The 17,589-nt window shown below is 43.4% G+C and overlaps 1 protein-coding gene across 4 annotated transcripts in view; it reads left to right on the top strand.

Annotated features, from left to right (window-relative positions):
* The window catches only part of LOC146772922 (acyl-coenzyme A thioesterase THEM4-like), a 120,540-nt gene extending 112,927 nt beyond the window's left edge, over positions 1-7,613 (top strand). For all 4 annotated transcript variants that reach the window (XM_085637577.1, XM_085637580.1, XM_085637578.1 and 1 more), the window contains one exon: positions 6,792-7,613. In XM_085637577.1, coding sequence (XP_085493703.1) covers positions 6,792-6,853 — 62 coding nt within the window. In that variant the 3' untranslated portion in view covers positions 6,854-7,613. The remainder of the gene's footprint in view (positions 1-6,791) is intronic.
* Positions 7,614-17,589: the final 9,976 nt, after the last annotated feature.

Raw genomic sequence — 17,589 nt, 5'->3', positions numbered from 1 at the left:
AATTGAGTGCCGATGTCCGACACCTGCAAACACCGACACAAATTAAGCATTGCCCCAGAGGAACTCCAGAGCACTGTAACTGCTTTCACTGTATAAAAAAATACCAGAAAAACAGTTCGAGAGCAGGTGGTGGGGTTTTTTTAAGGTGCAAGAAATGTAAATATCTTGAATTAAAATTCATCGTATCACTATCTAGCTATATATATATATATATATATATATATATATATATATATTCTCACTGGAAAAAACAAAGATAAGAATAACATAACGAAGTGTGATAAAAGGATCTGTTTATAAAAAAAGACTTTGAAATTCACTAAAAAAAGCAAAGGTTAAAGTAGTGTTATAGTTAGGTGAATGTCAGTGGCAAAATTAACTTTTTGAGCTAAAAAATCACATAAACTCACTAGTTATAGTTAGCAGAGCTACCTATAACTTGCGCCTCCGCCATGCACTGCTTATGACCTCACATATTACATCACTCATTACATGTTCTATGACATCATTTATGAAATAACTCATAACATCTCAAATGACTGATGCATCATCCAACGAGTGTGCTAGTTTGTTTTATAGTTTGCATAGTGGCGGGTAAGTACCATATTACGTTTCTACCAAATTTTGTACAGCTTGTGTCCATCCATCTATGGGTGTAACTGTTTACAAAATGCATGTGCATCAAATGCATCATAGGTGTGTAGAGGTAGTGTACACGTTAGAAATCTATATATTGAAGAGTAAATCTGTGCGTTGGTGACAGTTGACGATGTGTGTTCATTATGTTTCACACACATTGTTTTGGTACTGCAGAAAAAGTTTCCGGCAGGGCAGAGATTCTACATACTACACACTAAGTATTATAAGTAGTCTTGACTTTTTAGACAGAATTATCTTAGCATGCCAATTTTCACTTAACATAGAAGACTGTGTGCACCAGGTATTAAGCTATGTACATGTGCTTGTATGAAGGCTGCAGGTAGTATAATCTTTGGGACCTTCAGGCGTTGTTTATTTTAAGTGAATATTGTCTTTTTTGACAAGTGTAGTATAGAGTGTACACTGTTTTTAGAAGATACTTTTTAATACTTCGTAGGGTATTTCTCATAAGAGTTTCACTGTTTTCAAACAGTCTGGTATGATGTAAACTCTCTCCATAGAGTGAATATTGTTAACAGTACCCACTTCACTACTTATATCAACTTCATTTCTCAATGTAGGTACGGTGATTGGTTTGATGCAGAAAAAAGCTGTCCGTAGTAGGGCATGCCTTATGGAACAGACGTTCAGTATTTTTAGGAACTTGGCTTTCTCTGAAAAGTTGTATACAGATTGAACACTGTATGCAATGAGGGTTTCTTATAAATCTGTGGTTGACTGTTAATGTAAACTACGCTATCGGTGAAGTGTATGATATAGGATCAATGTGGCATATAACCCATACGTTCTACACCTAATGGAGTTGTTTCTGTGATGTATTAATGACATCTCATATTCTTCTGAGCTATTTTGTAGTTACATCCAGAGCCCTAATGCGATACTGGGTTATTCAGCAATGTGTACAAAAGAGGTTGGATGATGTCATCAGTGATGTCATCAATGATGTAATTTGAGATGTCATCAATGATGTCATAGAACATGTCATGAGTGATGTATTATGTGAGGTTATAAGCAGTGGTGCTCGTCTGTGTTTTAAAAAAAAAATCAAAACATTAATGTTGTCACAGACATATTCACCTTACTATAATGTTACTTTAACCTTTGTTTTTTTCAATAATAATAAAATATATATATATGGTGTGATCAAGCCACAAGGCGAAACGCGCCACAATCGATTTCTGATGGAATAAATCAACATATTTTCCTAAATCCTGTCTATTGTTTCTGAGAGCGTGAGCGACCTATCTTGGGATTTCGTGTTGCATTATCAGCTGCTCCGCCGACTCTGGGGCAACCTTTCATTTGTTTTGTGTATATATATATATATATATATATATATATATATATACATATATATACATATAACACAACCCCTCCCCCTCCCAAAGGAAAAGAGCACGAGGATTGCAGGAATATGGCTTCTTTATTGCAATGGGCCTTGACCCGGCTATCAGGAGAGACGCGTTTCGGCTGTAACGACAGCCTTAGTCATTCTGATGAGCACTATTTTTACCTTTCTATATAGTATTACACCTTCATAGATTATTTTTTTTAACACACTTTATTAATGACTTTAACAGTTATGAAATGCAATAGTCATCATACAGAGGCAGTCTTTTGTTTTTATAGGAATAACATTATACATACTACATGTAATTATTGTATGTGTCATTTCTTGAACAATGAAATCGAGGCTAATGCTCTCCAGTAGCGTCGCTAATATCAATGCAGTAGGATCCGATACTGTAAAACGAAAATATAAAATACACCTTCATAGATACTGTAAAATACCACACGCCAATACAACATTATATACACTGCCTAATACATCAATATACTTTGCACAGTGGGAATACCAAAAATTCATGTAGAAACATTGTATTGCTAATTAGATAGTTTCAAACAACTGCACAAATAGTTAATTGTATTGCCAATACAAATGTATGTCATATAATAATTCCAACACATTGCACAATAAGCATGGAGTACAGAAACCATGTTTCAAATAATAAAACGTGTTGCTATTGTTACTATTATTAAAACCACTTCTGTCTTGTTGTTAAAAGGATTAGCGCTCACCACCTCGGATAGCACTAATTTAGCAAATGGGCTGTCAGTGTATGTCTCGTGAAGTGGTTACAGGTTGCTTGAATTGTTCATTTGAATGATACTGCTCGTCACACAATCGCTGAACAGCCTAACTCAGATAATGTTTTTCACGCATTGCGTACATTTCTCTGTGGCTCAAAAACTGTATAGAATAATCATGCCGGCTCCTCCGGAGCAAAACCAAAGCTGCGCATAAATACTGTGTAACATTAGCGTGATTTCAAGTCATCTTGCTTTCACCTCGCTCAAACAAAGTCATGGAAGACTAATAGTCCCATAATGCATCAATAAAACATCCTCTGTATGCCCGTGACGAACATGCGGGACATTTAAATTGCGCAGGTGCGCTGAGATGAGTGTTGCTGTTCCCTGTTGCCGATATACCAGTGATCCAGGGCCACGCCCGAAACGCATTTGGATTGTAACTTCTGGCAAAGCAGAAAGAATGATTGTTAATGACACCTTTGTTTCCTTTGATGTCCACCAATAAATGGAGAAATGTGCACGCTGTGTGAGGCGCTTCAACTGGTGAGCAGTGTCGATTGGATATATATATATATATATATATATATATATATATATATATATATATATATATATGTATTCACTTAAAAAACCATAGGTTTCACACATGTTATAGTTAGCTGGACATTTCACTCGTAAAAAACCTATGATATTCCCCCGTTATAGTTACTGTAGGCAACTATAACTCACGCGACCGCAATCCTCTGCTGATGACGTCAGATATTACATCACTGTATTTAGACACTTATTTACCCATGTCTTCTTCCATTAATCTTTAGCTATACATATATTACAAATATTTATTTTTCATAAAGACACATATGTCATCAGTGATGTAATATCTGACGTCATCAGCAGAGGATTGCGGTCGCGTGAGTTATAGTTGCCTACAGTAACTATAACGGGGGAATTTCATAGGTTTTTTTACGAGTGAAATGTCCAGCTAACTATAACATGTGTGAAACCTATGGTTTTCAGTGAATTTGTACGTTTTTTTAAATGCTAAGTTATGTATTAATTTTTTTTTTTCAGGTTTTTCACCGTGCGCGCACCGTGAATTTTTTTTTTTTTTTTTAAATTGCGAGGTGCGCGCACCCTGCGCGCACAGTGCGCTTCGCGCACCCTGCGCGCGCTGTGGGCGCACGGTGCGCTACGCGCACCGAGCGACCACGGTTCGCAGTGCGTGGCGTGAGCACGCGGTGCGCGCACCTCGCGATTTAAAAATAAAAAATGTTTTTTTCTCCCTTGGGGGTCCTTCTGTGACCCCTGACCAAGGTTAGGGGGTCAGGAACTGTCCACTCTGCCCCCTTTTCACGTTCTCCTCCTTTTTTTTCACCCCCTCAGACTGCGAGAGACAAAATGGCGGCCGACACTTCCTGGTTTCGACCGATTCGAATGTTTACCGACATCTAACAACCAATCAGAATTGAGCACGCGCCCGGCAGGGTGCGCGCACAGTGCGCGCACGGTGCGCGCGTATAGATATTGATATGCTTTTAAATGCTATTTTCTCAGGAAATACTGAACAGATTTACACCAGACCTGCAAAAGGCACTTCCTTGACCTTATGGCTACCTCTCTGCCAAATTTCACGTAATTCTGTTCAGCCGTTCGGGCTGTAGCTGTGTCTAAAGGTCCTATGGAAAAATGCATGGGGAAAACACGTTTTGGGACCCCCCCTTTTTCTCGGCCCCCGCTTGACGAATCACCCCGAGACTTTCAGGGTAGGAGCTGAGCGGAGCGCCCCATTAGTTTTGAAAATTTCGCGAGGATTCGTCAACCGGCGCCAAAGTTATTCAAAATAGAATTTTGAGATTTCCCATGGAAACTAGGTCGTAACTATAACTATCTACTGGCGACCGCCAGTAGATAATATATATATATATATATATATATATATATATATATATATATATACACACTCACAAAAGAACGAAGATTAGAGGTACTTTAGGTTCAGATTTTACACGCACAAATCCATAGAAATTCAACAGTTATGCTTATCTCAAGAAATTATAACTCGTGCCCAAAGGTAACTATAACTCACACCCCTGCCATGCACAGTTTTAACATCACAAATGTTATTGCAAATGTTGCAGTTATATTATAAATGATGTCATACAAGATGTAATTACTGATGTGATATGTGGGATAAGTAGGAGTGCATGGTGAGGGCGTGAGTTATAGTTACCTTAGGGCATGAGTTATAGTTCCTTGAGATAACTATAATTGTTGAAATACTATGGTTTTGTGCATTGAAAATCTGAACCTATCTCTAACGTCCCTCTAACCTTTGGTTTTTTAGTGAATTTCTAAGGTGTTTTTAAATCTATTTCCCAACTATAACCTCCTATTAACCTTTGTTTTTTGTCAGTGAATTTCTATGTTTTTCTAATGTTAAGTAATATTTAATTACCTTACGTTAATTCAACCCCCCCTTCCCGTAGGCACCCAACCCAACTCCACGCACGGCCTTTGGAAGTGCGTGACAGGGAATGGCCACAGGGCCTGCCTGTCCTGTGTCCAGTTCTCCTCAAGCACCCACCCATATGCCTTGCCTGGACTTGACCCATGCGAGGGGATGGCCGCAGGGCCTGTCTCCCACCCCTAATAAGTAGGCAACTTGGGAGGGGGCATGCAGCTCCCCTCTGGACAAATTACGACCCCGGGGTTCGCATATCCCGGGACCACCCAATTACTAAAAGGGGAGAGGGCCACGCGGCCCCTCTCCCTGTGCTGTTTTCGGCCCTGGGAATCCCTTCCGCTAGAGCCCGACCAATTAGTAAAAAGGGAGGGGGGACACATGACCCTCCTTCCCGGGTCGATTTTGGCCCCAGGGACCCCATCCCCCGGAGCCTGGCCAATTAGTAGAAGGAGAGAGAGCCACATTGTCTTCATTCCCGGGCCGATTTTCGCCCCCAGGACCCCATACCCTAGGCCTGGCCAATTAGTTGAAGGGGAGGGGTGACAGGCAGCCCCCATTACCGGGCTGACTTTGGCCCCAGGGACCCCATTCCCCGGGCCAATTAGCTCATGGGGAGGAGGGCCACACGGTCCCCCTCCCTGGCCCAATTTTGGCCCCGGAGACTCCATCCCCCAGGGCCTGGCCACTTGTTCCTGGGTGCCCTGGCGCCACCCAGGGAACCCAGTGTGCTGTGTTGGGGACCGCGAGGGGAGCTTTAATGCCTCCACGGTCCCTGCCAGCTTCCCGACTCCAGCGGGAGCCAACATTGCTCCTGCACGGAGGGAGCAGCAAAAAATGCTGCTCCCTGTGTGTGGGAGCAATTATTTTACCTGTTGACAGTGGGCAGGAACACAAATGAAAAGTTCGCTCCCAGTGTGCGGTAGCGGTAGCAGTTTTCCTGCGCTCACCTGCTGGGAGCAAACTTACTATTTGCTGTCACAAAACTCCTGGCAAGCGACAGTATACAACTATTTCCAGAGGGTGGGCACCTCGGGCTATAGGGAGCTGGCCCTGGGGGGTGGTGGTCCTAGAGCCATTAATGGCTCCAGGAGGGTGGACCGGCGGCTCCCATCCTTTGTTTTGCTGTGCCTGTGCTGGGGAGGTGATGGTCCCTGGGATCAAAAACGGCCAGGGAGGGGGGCCAATCACGTTGAGTGTTGTTATCGTAAGCTGGAAGAATGACTGCTATTCTCTCAAATATAACTAGTATAGCCCAATCCTTGGCCTAGAATGCTGTTATCACACACAGCCCACGTACTGCATCATACCCTTCAGCTTACAGAGACATGTAGATATTAGATGGACTTCAGCATGCCAGATAGAATCAGTTCCACATTGACTTTTGTCAACTGCCCATGTTATTCTAAGAAAGAAGATTCATGTAGTCTAGGATTTAAGGCTATCATTTAGTAGCAGGCAAAGGGAGCAGAGTAGTGAGTGGTCTGTGTGTCCCATTGGAAAACGTTTCTAATTCAACTCTTGAACTGATTGTCTTCTCTGTCCTTACACTTACTTTCTTTACTTCTCTTTCAAGCACTGTTTATCCTACTCAGTTGGAAGAGGGGGGAGGACAGCCCCTTATCGCTGGATCCCTAGACTTCAGAAATGGTACCGCGACTTCTGTTGTGTTCAGCCAGCATCAACTGGAAGAGAAAGAGAAAGAAATGTACTGTGTTGAAGTCGACAACCAGCCATGGATCCAACCTCCCTGCTGCTGCTGCAATGTGTTACTTTCTTGTGGATACTAATGTATTATGTCACCTAACCTTCCATGACAGTTTTTATTTACACACTGCATATCAATTAAGAATCATCTTAGTTTATTTATGGGTTTAGCTTGTTGAACAATTTAGCCTTTGGTACCATCCCTGCTCATCCCTGCATTTGCTTATCTGCCTGTGTCTAATAGTCAGGTTGTGGGTTTGTGCTTTGGGCTCGGGTTGAATAAGTAGTGTCTTTAATCACTCCCTAGAAACTAACACAATTATTATGTTTCACTCATTCGAATTTATTCCACACGAAGGGAAAGATGGGTGTCAGCACATTTAACTTTTATATATATTTCCCAGATTGGCCGTGGCAACATCTTCTTTGGGGTCAGCACATGGAAGGTTGTGATCACTTTGTCTCTTTCTGACTGGACCATCCACATTTGTGGAGCGTGGATTCTGGAGCCAGGAAGCCTGAAATCAAAAAAAGTGTTCAATTAGTATTGTTATCGGTATTTTATGAGATAGTTAATTTTCCAATTTCAAAAATGTTGAACATCATGTTTCATCAGGGTTTAAACCGTTTTTATGTAAAAAAAAGTTGTATGTTTGTTTTTACACTTTTTTCTAAAAATGTTTTTAGTGCTGCTAGTATTTATTTATTGCGAGCAGACCTGCTGTAGCTAGTACTCTATATTATTTATATTCATATAAGGCAGTGTAACAACTGAGTTGAGGTCAAGTAACTATTATTTTGTTTAGTCTCACACTTTGGAGTTATTGAAGAGAATAGCTCTAGGTGTCAAAGCCTTATTATCTGAAATCAGCATACTGAGAATTACGTTAATCACACCATTCCTTTGCAGAAGCATTTTACTGTACGTAGGACTTATAGCAGCACATAATGAAGATGGTCGTGTTCTCCTTATTTAAGAATTAAGAATTTTGAATGACCTTTTGAACATGCTTTTCATCGCCAGGTTAAAGAGTGACCTGCTTTTTGGGCCTAGCCTGCCTGACAGCGCAAGATGTCTGATTTTAGAAGACCTATGGGTGTGCTTACCAAGAACTAAGAGGTCGATTACGAGACTGGCGGTCCATGGACGGCCAGACTCATGCGGGTGTGGTGGTGGGAGGCTCCCGACCACCCTATAACAATTATGGCGGTCAGACTGCCATTGCCCCACAGCAGCCGCCCGGAAACCGCCGTTCCCTGGCAGTGGTGCGGCAGTCAGAGGAAGCGATATACTTGGCAGGACACCTGTGGTCGCGCTAAGCATATTACAAGTTTCCTCTCAGCCATGGTTATCATGGCGGTTCTTCCTCCATGAAAACCCTGGAGACGAGGAACAAAGGGGGTCCAACAGGGGCCCCGTGTGATCTGCGCCCTGGAGTGAATGCATCGGGACACATGTGCCCCCTGTGTGCATGCACCCCAGTTCTTGCACGGCATGGACTTTTCAATCCATGCCATGCAGGAACTATTTTTGGCGCTCCCATTGTGGTGCCCATTTTTAGAGGTACTGCCATGGAAACGCCAACATAAAGCCCGCCAGACAGGAGGAACTTCCTAATCTGATGGGTGGCCCGACCACTTGAGCCCGATCATTGCTTTCCGTTGATTGGCTTTATTGCTGCTCTCCTTTCATTGCTTCTTATTTGTTGACTTTTCTTGTCAATCTTGTATTTGTCCCTCCACTGTACATAGCCTCTTTACAATCCTCTTGAATGGGTTGACTTGTGCCCTTCCATTGCTCACGTTTATGGTGCTACTTTTTTCTTTTTGGTTAAGTGCTCAATTCAAGTGTACGTGTCCACTGGTCTCCCTTATGTGTTTCTTTTCCGCTGTACTCTGTGTTTCTCTCTCTCCAATCTGTGTGCTTCTCCTTGTTGCATTCTCCCTTGTGTGCTTTGCCCCTGCTCCTGTGCTGTTCTCTCCCTCATGTGCGTCTCCCCCTTCCTTGTTGCTCCCATCTTTGTGCGCTGCATTTCCCCTCCTCCCAACCCTGCCTTTGTTTTTACCTTCCTCACCACATCTGCCCTTCCGACCAGCTCCTCCGCTGATTCCCCTAAAGCCACACTGTCTTTTTGTGTTTTTTAATAATCATTTTTTTGTAGAGCCAGGCATCAAATTGCTGCCAACTGCTCTGCTTAAAAAAAAAAAAATAGAAGCACCTTCGTGCTGCTTCGTTTTCATGTTGTTCTTATTCACAGATCAATCTCAGATTGGTAAATAGTAAAAAAAATGGTGCCCCAGCAATTTCGTAGAGGCATGCATGCATGGTGATGAATGTGCGGGCATGCATCATCATGGGTGCACGCCCCCCAAAATAACACAGCACGTAATCTTTCACTTTTAATTTTTTTTCTCTTTGGCAATGCGGCACAGCATCAGCAGGATATGCTCCTTTTCCCCAGTACGGTGCCGCTTCGCCAAAAGGCACTGGCAAAGCTAATAGGTCCCAAAGGAGAGCCCCTTTGACTTTATCAGTCCTTCTTACTTATTTTAATCTATGGGATGTTGCACGTGATCTTTGTCATTGAAGGTATGTAGCTCACTACTGCCAATGCCTCATGGCGATGTTGCCTTATCCCCCAAAGACATGCAGAGTGGATTGATATGCAGGGCTATGGGGTCCTTTGGTTGAGGACTAACAAAATATTATGGTAGTGTTTCAGCTACAGTGAGGTGGCTAACATAATGACCACGAAAACATGAGGATTTAACAATCACTCAATGTAGTCTCTGCTCCTATGCCACACCATACCCACGGTACCTTAGAAAGATTGTTTATTATTTTGAACCCAGGAAGAAAACTCCTAATTTCAGGAGGGTTTAACCGTTGTCTTTCTGTTTGATCTGACAACATGCACTAGTCTTATGAATCAGCACCTTTTTATTTCCTTTTCTAGTTGTGCTTGCATGGGCTGTGCATGTTCTCTTAATCCCTGACTGTAAGAAATCCGCCTTTTCTGTTTGCCGAACACTCTTTTTGCTGCACTGATTGTTCCATCCACAGCAGAGGCAATGCAGACATGGTTACAGCCTACCCTGTGTAGCCTGACTACTGCAATGCAAAACCTGCAGTGCAACTTGTCATGGGCAAAGGTGTGGGCTCCAAGGGTCCGTTGGCTGGCCTCCAGTGAGACGACAGGGACGCAAAAAGTTGCAGGAGTCCTTGCCCCTGCATTTCCCAGGTGACCAGTGAAAATTGATCCTTGAACTTGACTTTGCCTGACACTCTTAGTGTCTCTATATGTCATCTCTGAGGGCGGGGGAGGAGAGGGATGTGGGGCGTGGGGCTTTGAAGTGTGCTTCTGTAGTTGCTTGCGCACCAGGAAAAAGTTTGGAAACATTTGAAAACGTCCGATCCAGAGGAAAGGGGGCCTACTATGATAAACACCTGCCTAGCATTCCCACTGGTTGGGATTGAATTTCAGATTCACCCCCTTGAAAGGCTCCAGTTCTCAGAAAAAATGGCAAAGCCGATTTCTGGATGGGGACTTAGAAACTTTGTCAAGACAAAACTTTAAAAACTCTAGGGTGTCAGTGGGAACAGCCTGTAGCCGGTATCTGACCAGCAATTCAACAGCGGCGGCTTCAATTTCAGATTTGTCCCACAGAGACAGCTTTTTCCTCAAAAAAATAAAAGTCCCTTTTTGGGTCAGGACTTTGACATTTTTTCCCAACATTGTGGCTTTGTTAACCCTTATTTATTTTAATTGCCATAGTTTAAAAAATACACTCTCTTGTGAAACAAATTATTTCTACTAGAAGCCCTGTACATGATAACAAAAAAGTCCATTAGCTCATAGCCGTAACTATTACCACAATACGTTGTGGCAGTGACGTTTTTTTGACTTCCAGACTTTCATTGGGACCAAGCCACTGGGTGTATCTGTCCAGGGTTCCGTTGTGGGGCCTCATATCGCCCCTAGGTTCCAGTCTACTGCGACCATTGACTATAATTGGCACCAGTGGCGGCTCACATAGGGCATGCTGGGGGCGATGGAGGGGGTAGTAAACTCAGACATACGACGGAACGGAGTAAAGTTTCCTCCATTATGTCATATGTCTGAGTTTACTACCCCCTGCCCCGCCCCACCGCCCCGTAGCATGCCCTATGCGAACCGCCACTGATTGGCACTTTCTAGCGCTATTTGAGTTACATTTAAAAAAATTCATATCTCCATGTCCCCTTATTGGATTTTTGTCATTTTGGTGTCATTTTGCTCATTAAGTTGTTTTTTGTTTTTCTAATTGTCCAAAGTTAAGGCTGTCTGCTCTGTGTTATACCTACCGGGAGGTTAAGCTCAGGTTAATTTAGCGACTTTAAGGGTTCACTCTAACAAGAGTTGTGATTATTATTTGAGGTGGGTAGTCGCTCACACCAAGTAATAATCCAATATTGTACTCTCACCACCCCACTCATCCCCTCTGGAGCTCTCATTTAAGGTTGTGGTTTAATAGGCCGCAACAAACGTGGGAGGAAGTAAAGCAGTGCTCTGGGGATAATAACTTGAATTAATAAATTGCCTTGTTTATTGTTGCGCTGCAAAGTGAATCCTCTCAAGGCGTCTCCTAAATGAAGACATCATCGGGCGCAAATAGAGTTTTGTAAAGGAGAACAAACAGACAGCATTTGCGACTTCTCAAGCTCATTTTTGCAGTAACGCAAGTGGACTAGTTTCATGCATATCAGACGGCTTCTCCTCAAAAGAGAAGCATGCCACGGGTATGAGTTTGGGACAGCATTTTCATCATTTAGTACCTTCTTTGTGACACTGCAGCTCTGTATCTCCGCACTCTGCTTCGTCTTGATCAGGATATCGTGCATTAGAGGCACTCGTACAAGAGACGTGGAAAGGAAGGATATGTCTGAACTGTTAACTCCGGCCAAAAGAGCAGCAGTAGCGCTGTGGAGCCGATAGTCTGCCTGGAGGTCCTACACTCACCGAGCAGCTGGTCAGTCAAAGAAACAAGAACCCGATTTCCACACCCATATCTGGATCCGTTACTAAATTATGAATTGATCCTTTCAAAAGTGTTTAGAAAATGACGCTGTCCGACTCTGTAGATAATGTAATGGCGCAGTTTAATGAAGAGGCTTCGAGGAGACTATTTATTTTAAGACTTTGGAATGTAACTGTCCCTGGCTAAATTGTACGTGTGGGGTTATGTAAATGTGTTTAGAAGAAAGGAAGAAAAATGTGTGCCTGAACATTACAGGACGGCTGCTACATAGTTTACACCTATATTTTATCTTGACGGGTTAAAGATGTTTTTTTATTTTGGTACTTACTACCTGCTATATTAAGGGATTTTAATGACTATTTCTGCAATTTGAGAAAACCCAACAAAGTATTCAGAACTTCCTCTGCATATAGAGTTTTTTTTCTATTCCCACCAAGCTGTAAATCAACCACAAAACACCAACTCTGGGTTGTGCAGCCATCTGTTGAAGAATGAATCCTAATAGGTTGTTGAGAAAATATCTGCCGGTACTTTGCCTGACTGTGACAAGGTTGCACTGTCACACAAAGCTATGCGGTTTTGTTAAGTTATTTAGTGTTACAAAAGTTAGGAAGACAATGTTGCAAATGTACCTTGTTTTTGTTCTGTGTGTTTTTCTAAAACGAGTGTAATACCTGTGAGCAGATGTCCTGTTACCCAGTTTCAAGGTGTGAAGCGTTTCTATGTCAGGTGGATAAATGGCTGACTTGGCCTCACTAGGGTTTAAACTTGTGAATGGAGACTACGTTAGTGTCAGCAGTGGGTGTTTGATGCACCTAGAATTCTGGCCACCTAAAAGGAATACATTTATTATTGAGCAGCGTAATATATTTTCTCTCTCATTGAAGAAATGGAGGCTTTCCTTGTTTCTTCTTGCTTGTCAGATTATGGTGCTTTCTAAAGAAAAATGAGCCATTCGCACAGATGGTCCACAAAGCAGTGCGCCTGTTGTGTTATTTTCAGTGTTCTACTCTACTCTACCTGTCAGCTATGCCTTTCCTCCCATACACAGATGATGGTGAAGATCAAGTTTCCATGTTGTAACACGCTTCCCTTGGGAATTTGAGGGTACCAATGTGTCCGTCTTGTTTCTAATTTCTTTTCAATTTGTTCAATCTCATCTTCGGTGTGAATCAAAATGGTTTCTACTCAGCCAACAGATCAAAGTGGACACTACGCCTCATTGTAGTATTGGATTACTTGCAATTTTAATGCTATTTTAACACTAAGGAAAAGAAAGGGCTGACCCAGAAACTCCTTTAAATGAACTAATTTCAGTTTTCAAGGTTTTTGTTAGTTAAACATTAAGCTAACCTAGGTTAGAGTCACCACACACTACTTTTATCGACTGCTGAAAACTAGGAAGCAAAAACGATAGATTCCCCTACGCAGTTCTCCTAAGCTCAGTTGACCAGTTCTGATTATTAACAATAAGAGTTGCTGTATTGTTTTTTTAAGTTGTCTCGTGCAGATAATCTCCAAACAGGGGCCATAGTTTACCTGTCCTGTTTGCTAAAAACAAATGCTGTTAAAGTTCAATGTTAGAAATCCATCAAACTTTCTGACCACTTCAGTGTTCAATGAAGCAGAGCCAAAGATACATTTACATCATGAGTAGAAGAGCTCAAGTTAAAGCGTTTTTCCAACAGGTGACGCTACAAAACCAAGGAGATGTCATCGCAATACCTTGTGAACTATCACCAGTTCAGTATGTTATTCTACAGACTAAAGTTACATCTTGCCAACTGTTCATGTTCGGTCCAGAGACTGAAAACTGGGAGCAGAAGGCATATGTTTTCAATTCTTGCTTATGCAAAATCATTCCTAATGGCAGCTCCTGTACTGGGTCGTATCATAAGGAAAAATAGTATTTTTCACACAAAAAGTTACATTTATCAATTTTTTTTAATCATAGTACTATTTCACCATAAGAAAACCACTCCCAGTGATAAAACCGTATTCGGTTCCTATAATCTGTGTTAATGGATATTTAGCAAACAGTGTTCTCAGTATATTATACAACGAGGATTAAAATCCACCAAGTAATGGTGAGCATTTTGATAATTACAAACTGAATAATCTGTTGATTTTTAAATAAGGTGTTATTGTTTATACCTACTATATATGTGTTCTGAATTTGATAACTGAAAGTTATTATTTTTATTCAAAGTTACATTTCTTTTCTGAATTGTTGTAGTTCAGGTAAGAAAAGCAGAAGTACTGCCGTCCTTACTTAAAACCACTCTTTCATTAACTGAAGCAATAAAACAGTTTATATTTTATTTGTCCTAAATATTTTGTGTGAATTAACTCCCAAGCCTGAAACATTCTGCTTAAAATGAAACCATCTTATTTTGTTCCTTTGGAAACATAGTTTTTCACTTTCATTCCCCTTGTTGAACTGCAACATGTACTGTGTTACTATACATCTCTTTTGCCGGTCTATCAATTAGTTAGTGTAACAGTCACCAAGCATCACCCCAGCGGTGCTGATTTGTCCCATAACTGCACCCTGTACATCCTCTGGCCAGGCGTGGCCTTGGCTATATAATAAAAGGGGGAAGACCGCACGTGGTCTTTAGCTCACCCCATGATACTGTGTGCTTGTGTCTCATTGCTGCTACAGCGTAACAAGGCCAGGTTTAGGGCCTAGGGTGAGGCCACAGTACACTGGTGGCGAAGGTGGGCCCCAGACCCCACCTGCTATAGAGGACCACACTGCCTTTACAACAGCGCCTCATCAGTCACAGTGACGTCGGCTCCCGCCAGTCGTTCTCCGCCGACATGGCGGTGCACTTACCTCTACCCTGCTTTGATCCACTGTTTCCAGTTATGAGCTGTGCAGACCTTGGAAGGTGAGGTCTTTGCCCACTTGCCTGACTGCGAAGGTGAGAGTCACCCCCCCTGGGCTGACATCGATGCTCGGCGCTGCTCCGCTCCTGCCACGGGCCGTGTAGGCCCTTACACACGCTGCCTTCTTATCGCTCCGCCCACATCATGTAGCGCATCGGAGCTGCATTCCCCTGTGGATTACCTCATCACCGCTCACACAGCAAGGAGCGCTCAGCGGCCCTCCCTCCTACACGCCTCTACGCGCCTGGCATGATCTGCCCAGAGGGCCTGCTGTCTCTGCACACCGCTGCAATTGCCGCACGACTGCAAAGCAACACGAACACAATACAGTGAAATACTTGCACTAACTTAAACTAACTGTAAAAGACGATAACAGACAAGAGGGAAACAAATAAAGAGAAAAGAAACAAAAAAAGAACGAAAGATGAGAGTAAGTGCTATTGAGGCAAAAAACTGTCAAAATAAAACCGGAAATACAGCACTGGTGCTGCTCACCAGCTTACGTTCACAGGCAGCACATGACAGTCGACGACGCAATGGCAGATGATGATGTCACTAATGCAGCCAACCACGGGCACCTCATGACCAGCCTGCCCGCAACATGCCCTAGTTGGCGCACTGCTGCCCTTCAGTGAGCTAGTTGATCCAGCCACGGCATCCCTGCCCTGGAGAACATGGATAGGGAGGCTAAAGAGCTACTTCATAGCTACTTCATAGCAACCTGTGAGTCTGATAGAGCCATAATCAACAGGAGTTGTGATTGCAGTCCAGGAACTCAATTTGCATTTCAACCTGCAGCTAAAACCCTAATTTTGAACGCTTTAAGCTCAGCCAGGCCCACCATGAGATGGGGAGTCGACCAACAACTTTCTACGCACATCTGTGTGAACCAACATGCACAGCTGACGATCATCCAGAGCTGTGGGAAGAAGACATTAAGGGGACTTATCGTAAGGTAACCCAATATCAGCCTAGATGACATCCTGATACTGGCTATGGCCTCGCGATCTGTCTGCAGCGAAATCTGCTGAAATGGACATTGTAATCACATAACAATGAGCGCATGCTCCCACTAAAAATGGTAGAACAAGCCGACTCCTTTGCACACTGATGGCAAGACAAGGAAGGCCAAGACGTCTATGCCCCCTCTATCAGGGTCAAACTGCAGATACTGTGGCCGTGGTGCACACCTCCTGGATGAATGCCCGGCACAAGGTTGCGTATGTTCCAAATGCGGCAAGTTGAACTACTTTGCCACCGTCTGCAGAGGGAGCTCTAAAGGAAGAGATACACCGGGAAGACAAACTCAAACCAGGGCTATCAGGGAACTACCCATGGATGACCCTGAATCCCTGAGTACCACCAAGCTGCCACCGCGCCATCTACACTGGCTGGAGGACTCCTCGCCAGATGATGAAGAGAAAGTATTCCTCATCTCGTTCACAAATGACCTTAAACGACACAGACAGCTTCGACCCACCTGCATTGTTAACATTACAGGATCCAGCATCAAGACCCTCATCAACACTGGCACATCAGTGAATGTAATGGGTATCCAGCAGTATCAGCGCCTTTGACCAAGACCACCACTGGCATCAACAAATACCAGAATATTCACGTACGGAAGCCAATCTTTGCTCCCATTAAGGGGAAAAATTATGTTACAGATAAAATCTAAAGATCGCGAGGTCATGGCAACTGTCCACGTCGATGACATAGAAGCTGATACCCTCATTGGCACCCATACAGCAGAAGAACTAGGTCTAGTGTCTTTTGTGAGAAGCGTGAAAACATTCAAGCTTAATGAACTTATAAATCAGTTTCCGAACTTGTTGCAAGGTCTTGGGTGCCTGAAGGCCCCACCAATCATGCTACACATTGACAAATCTGAAAAGCCAGTAGCTCTCCCGTCATTCACCCGCTCCTGCCGACGACAATCACAACAGCTGGGATGCCGATGAAGAATACATCAGCATGGTGATGAAAGGTGCGTGCCCACAGGCACTTAGCCTCCAGTGCTAGTTAAAGTCATGGACACTCTCCAAAGAGGCTCCTTGCAGAACTTCCTGAGAGATGCCAACGACTGGCATGACCCAGAGAAGGAGCTCCTGATAAAACTGTGGAAAGTGCATGACGAACTGAGCGCCTCAATTGAAGCTCTTGTGCTATCAAGGGGCACGTATCGTCATCTCTGAAAGTCTAAAAGAAAAGGTAACGGCACTGACTCATGGAGGCCACCATGGGACCATTCGAGTGCAGTCCAGGAAGAGGGAAAAGGTGTGGTTCCCTGGGCTGGAAGCTGCCGTAGTTAAGACCATGACATACTGTCCCTTATGTCAGATCACAAGCCTCCAAGAACTGCTGGTGCCCATCATCACAGAGGAACCGAGCACTACCCCGCGGTCTCAAGTGAGCCTAGACTTTGGAAGCTTCCAAGGCGGGTGCATTACATCAGTAATGGTCGACAACTACTCTAAGTACCCCATCATTGAAGTGATAGACTGTACAGCATTTTCCAATGTAGCCCAAGTGCTGAAAGTGCTTTTGCGCAGTTTGGCTTACCGCAAGAAATAAAGAAAGGCAATTGTCTGTTGTTCCAGGGGTCAGAGTTCAAAGAGCTACTTGACAACTTTGGGATCAGACACGGCCGGTTTACCGCTCAACGGCCGCAAGCCAATGGCAAAGTCGAACGCTTCATGCGCATCCTGAATAAAATATTGAGTATCGCTGCTGCAGAAGGTGCCAATTCAGAGCTG

The sequence above is a fragment of the Triturus cristatus genome, chromosome 12, assembly GCF_964204655.1.
Source record: "Triturus cristatus chromosome 12, aTriCri1.1, whole genome shotgun sequence".
Taxonomy (NCBI): Eukaryota; Metazoa; Chordata; class Amphibia; order Caudata; family Salamandridae; genus Triturus; species Triturus cristatus.
This window is presented reverse-complemented; position numbering and strand designations above follow the sequence as displayed.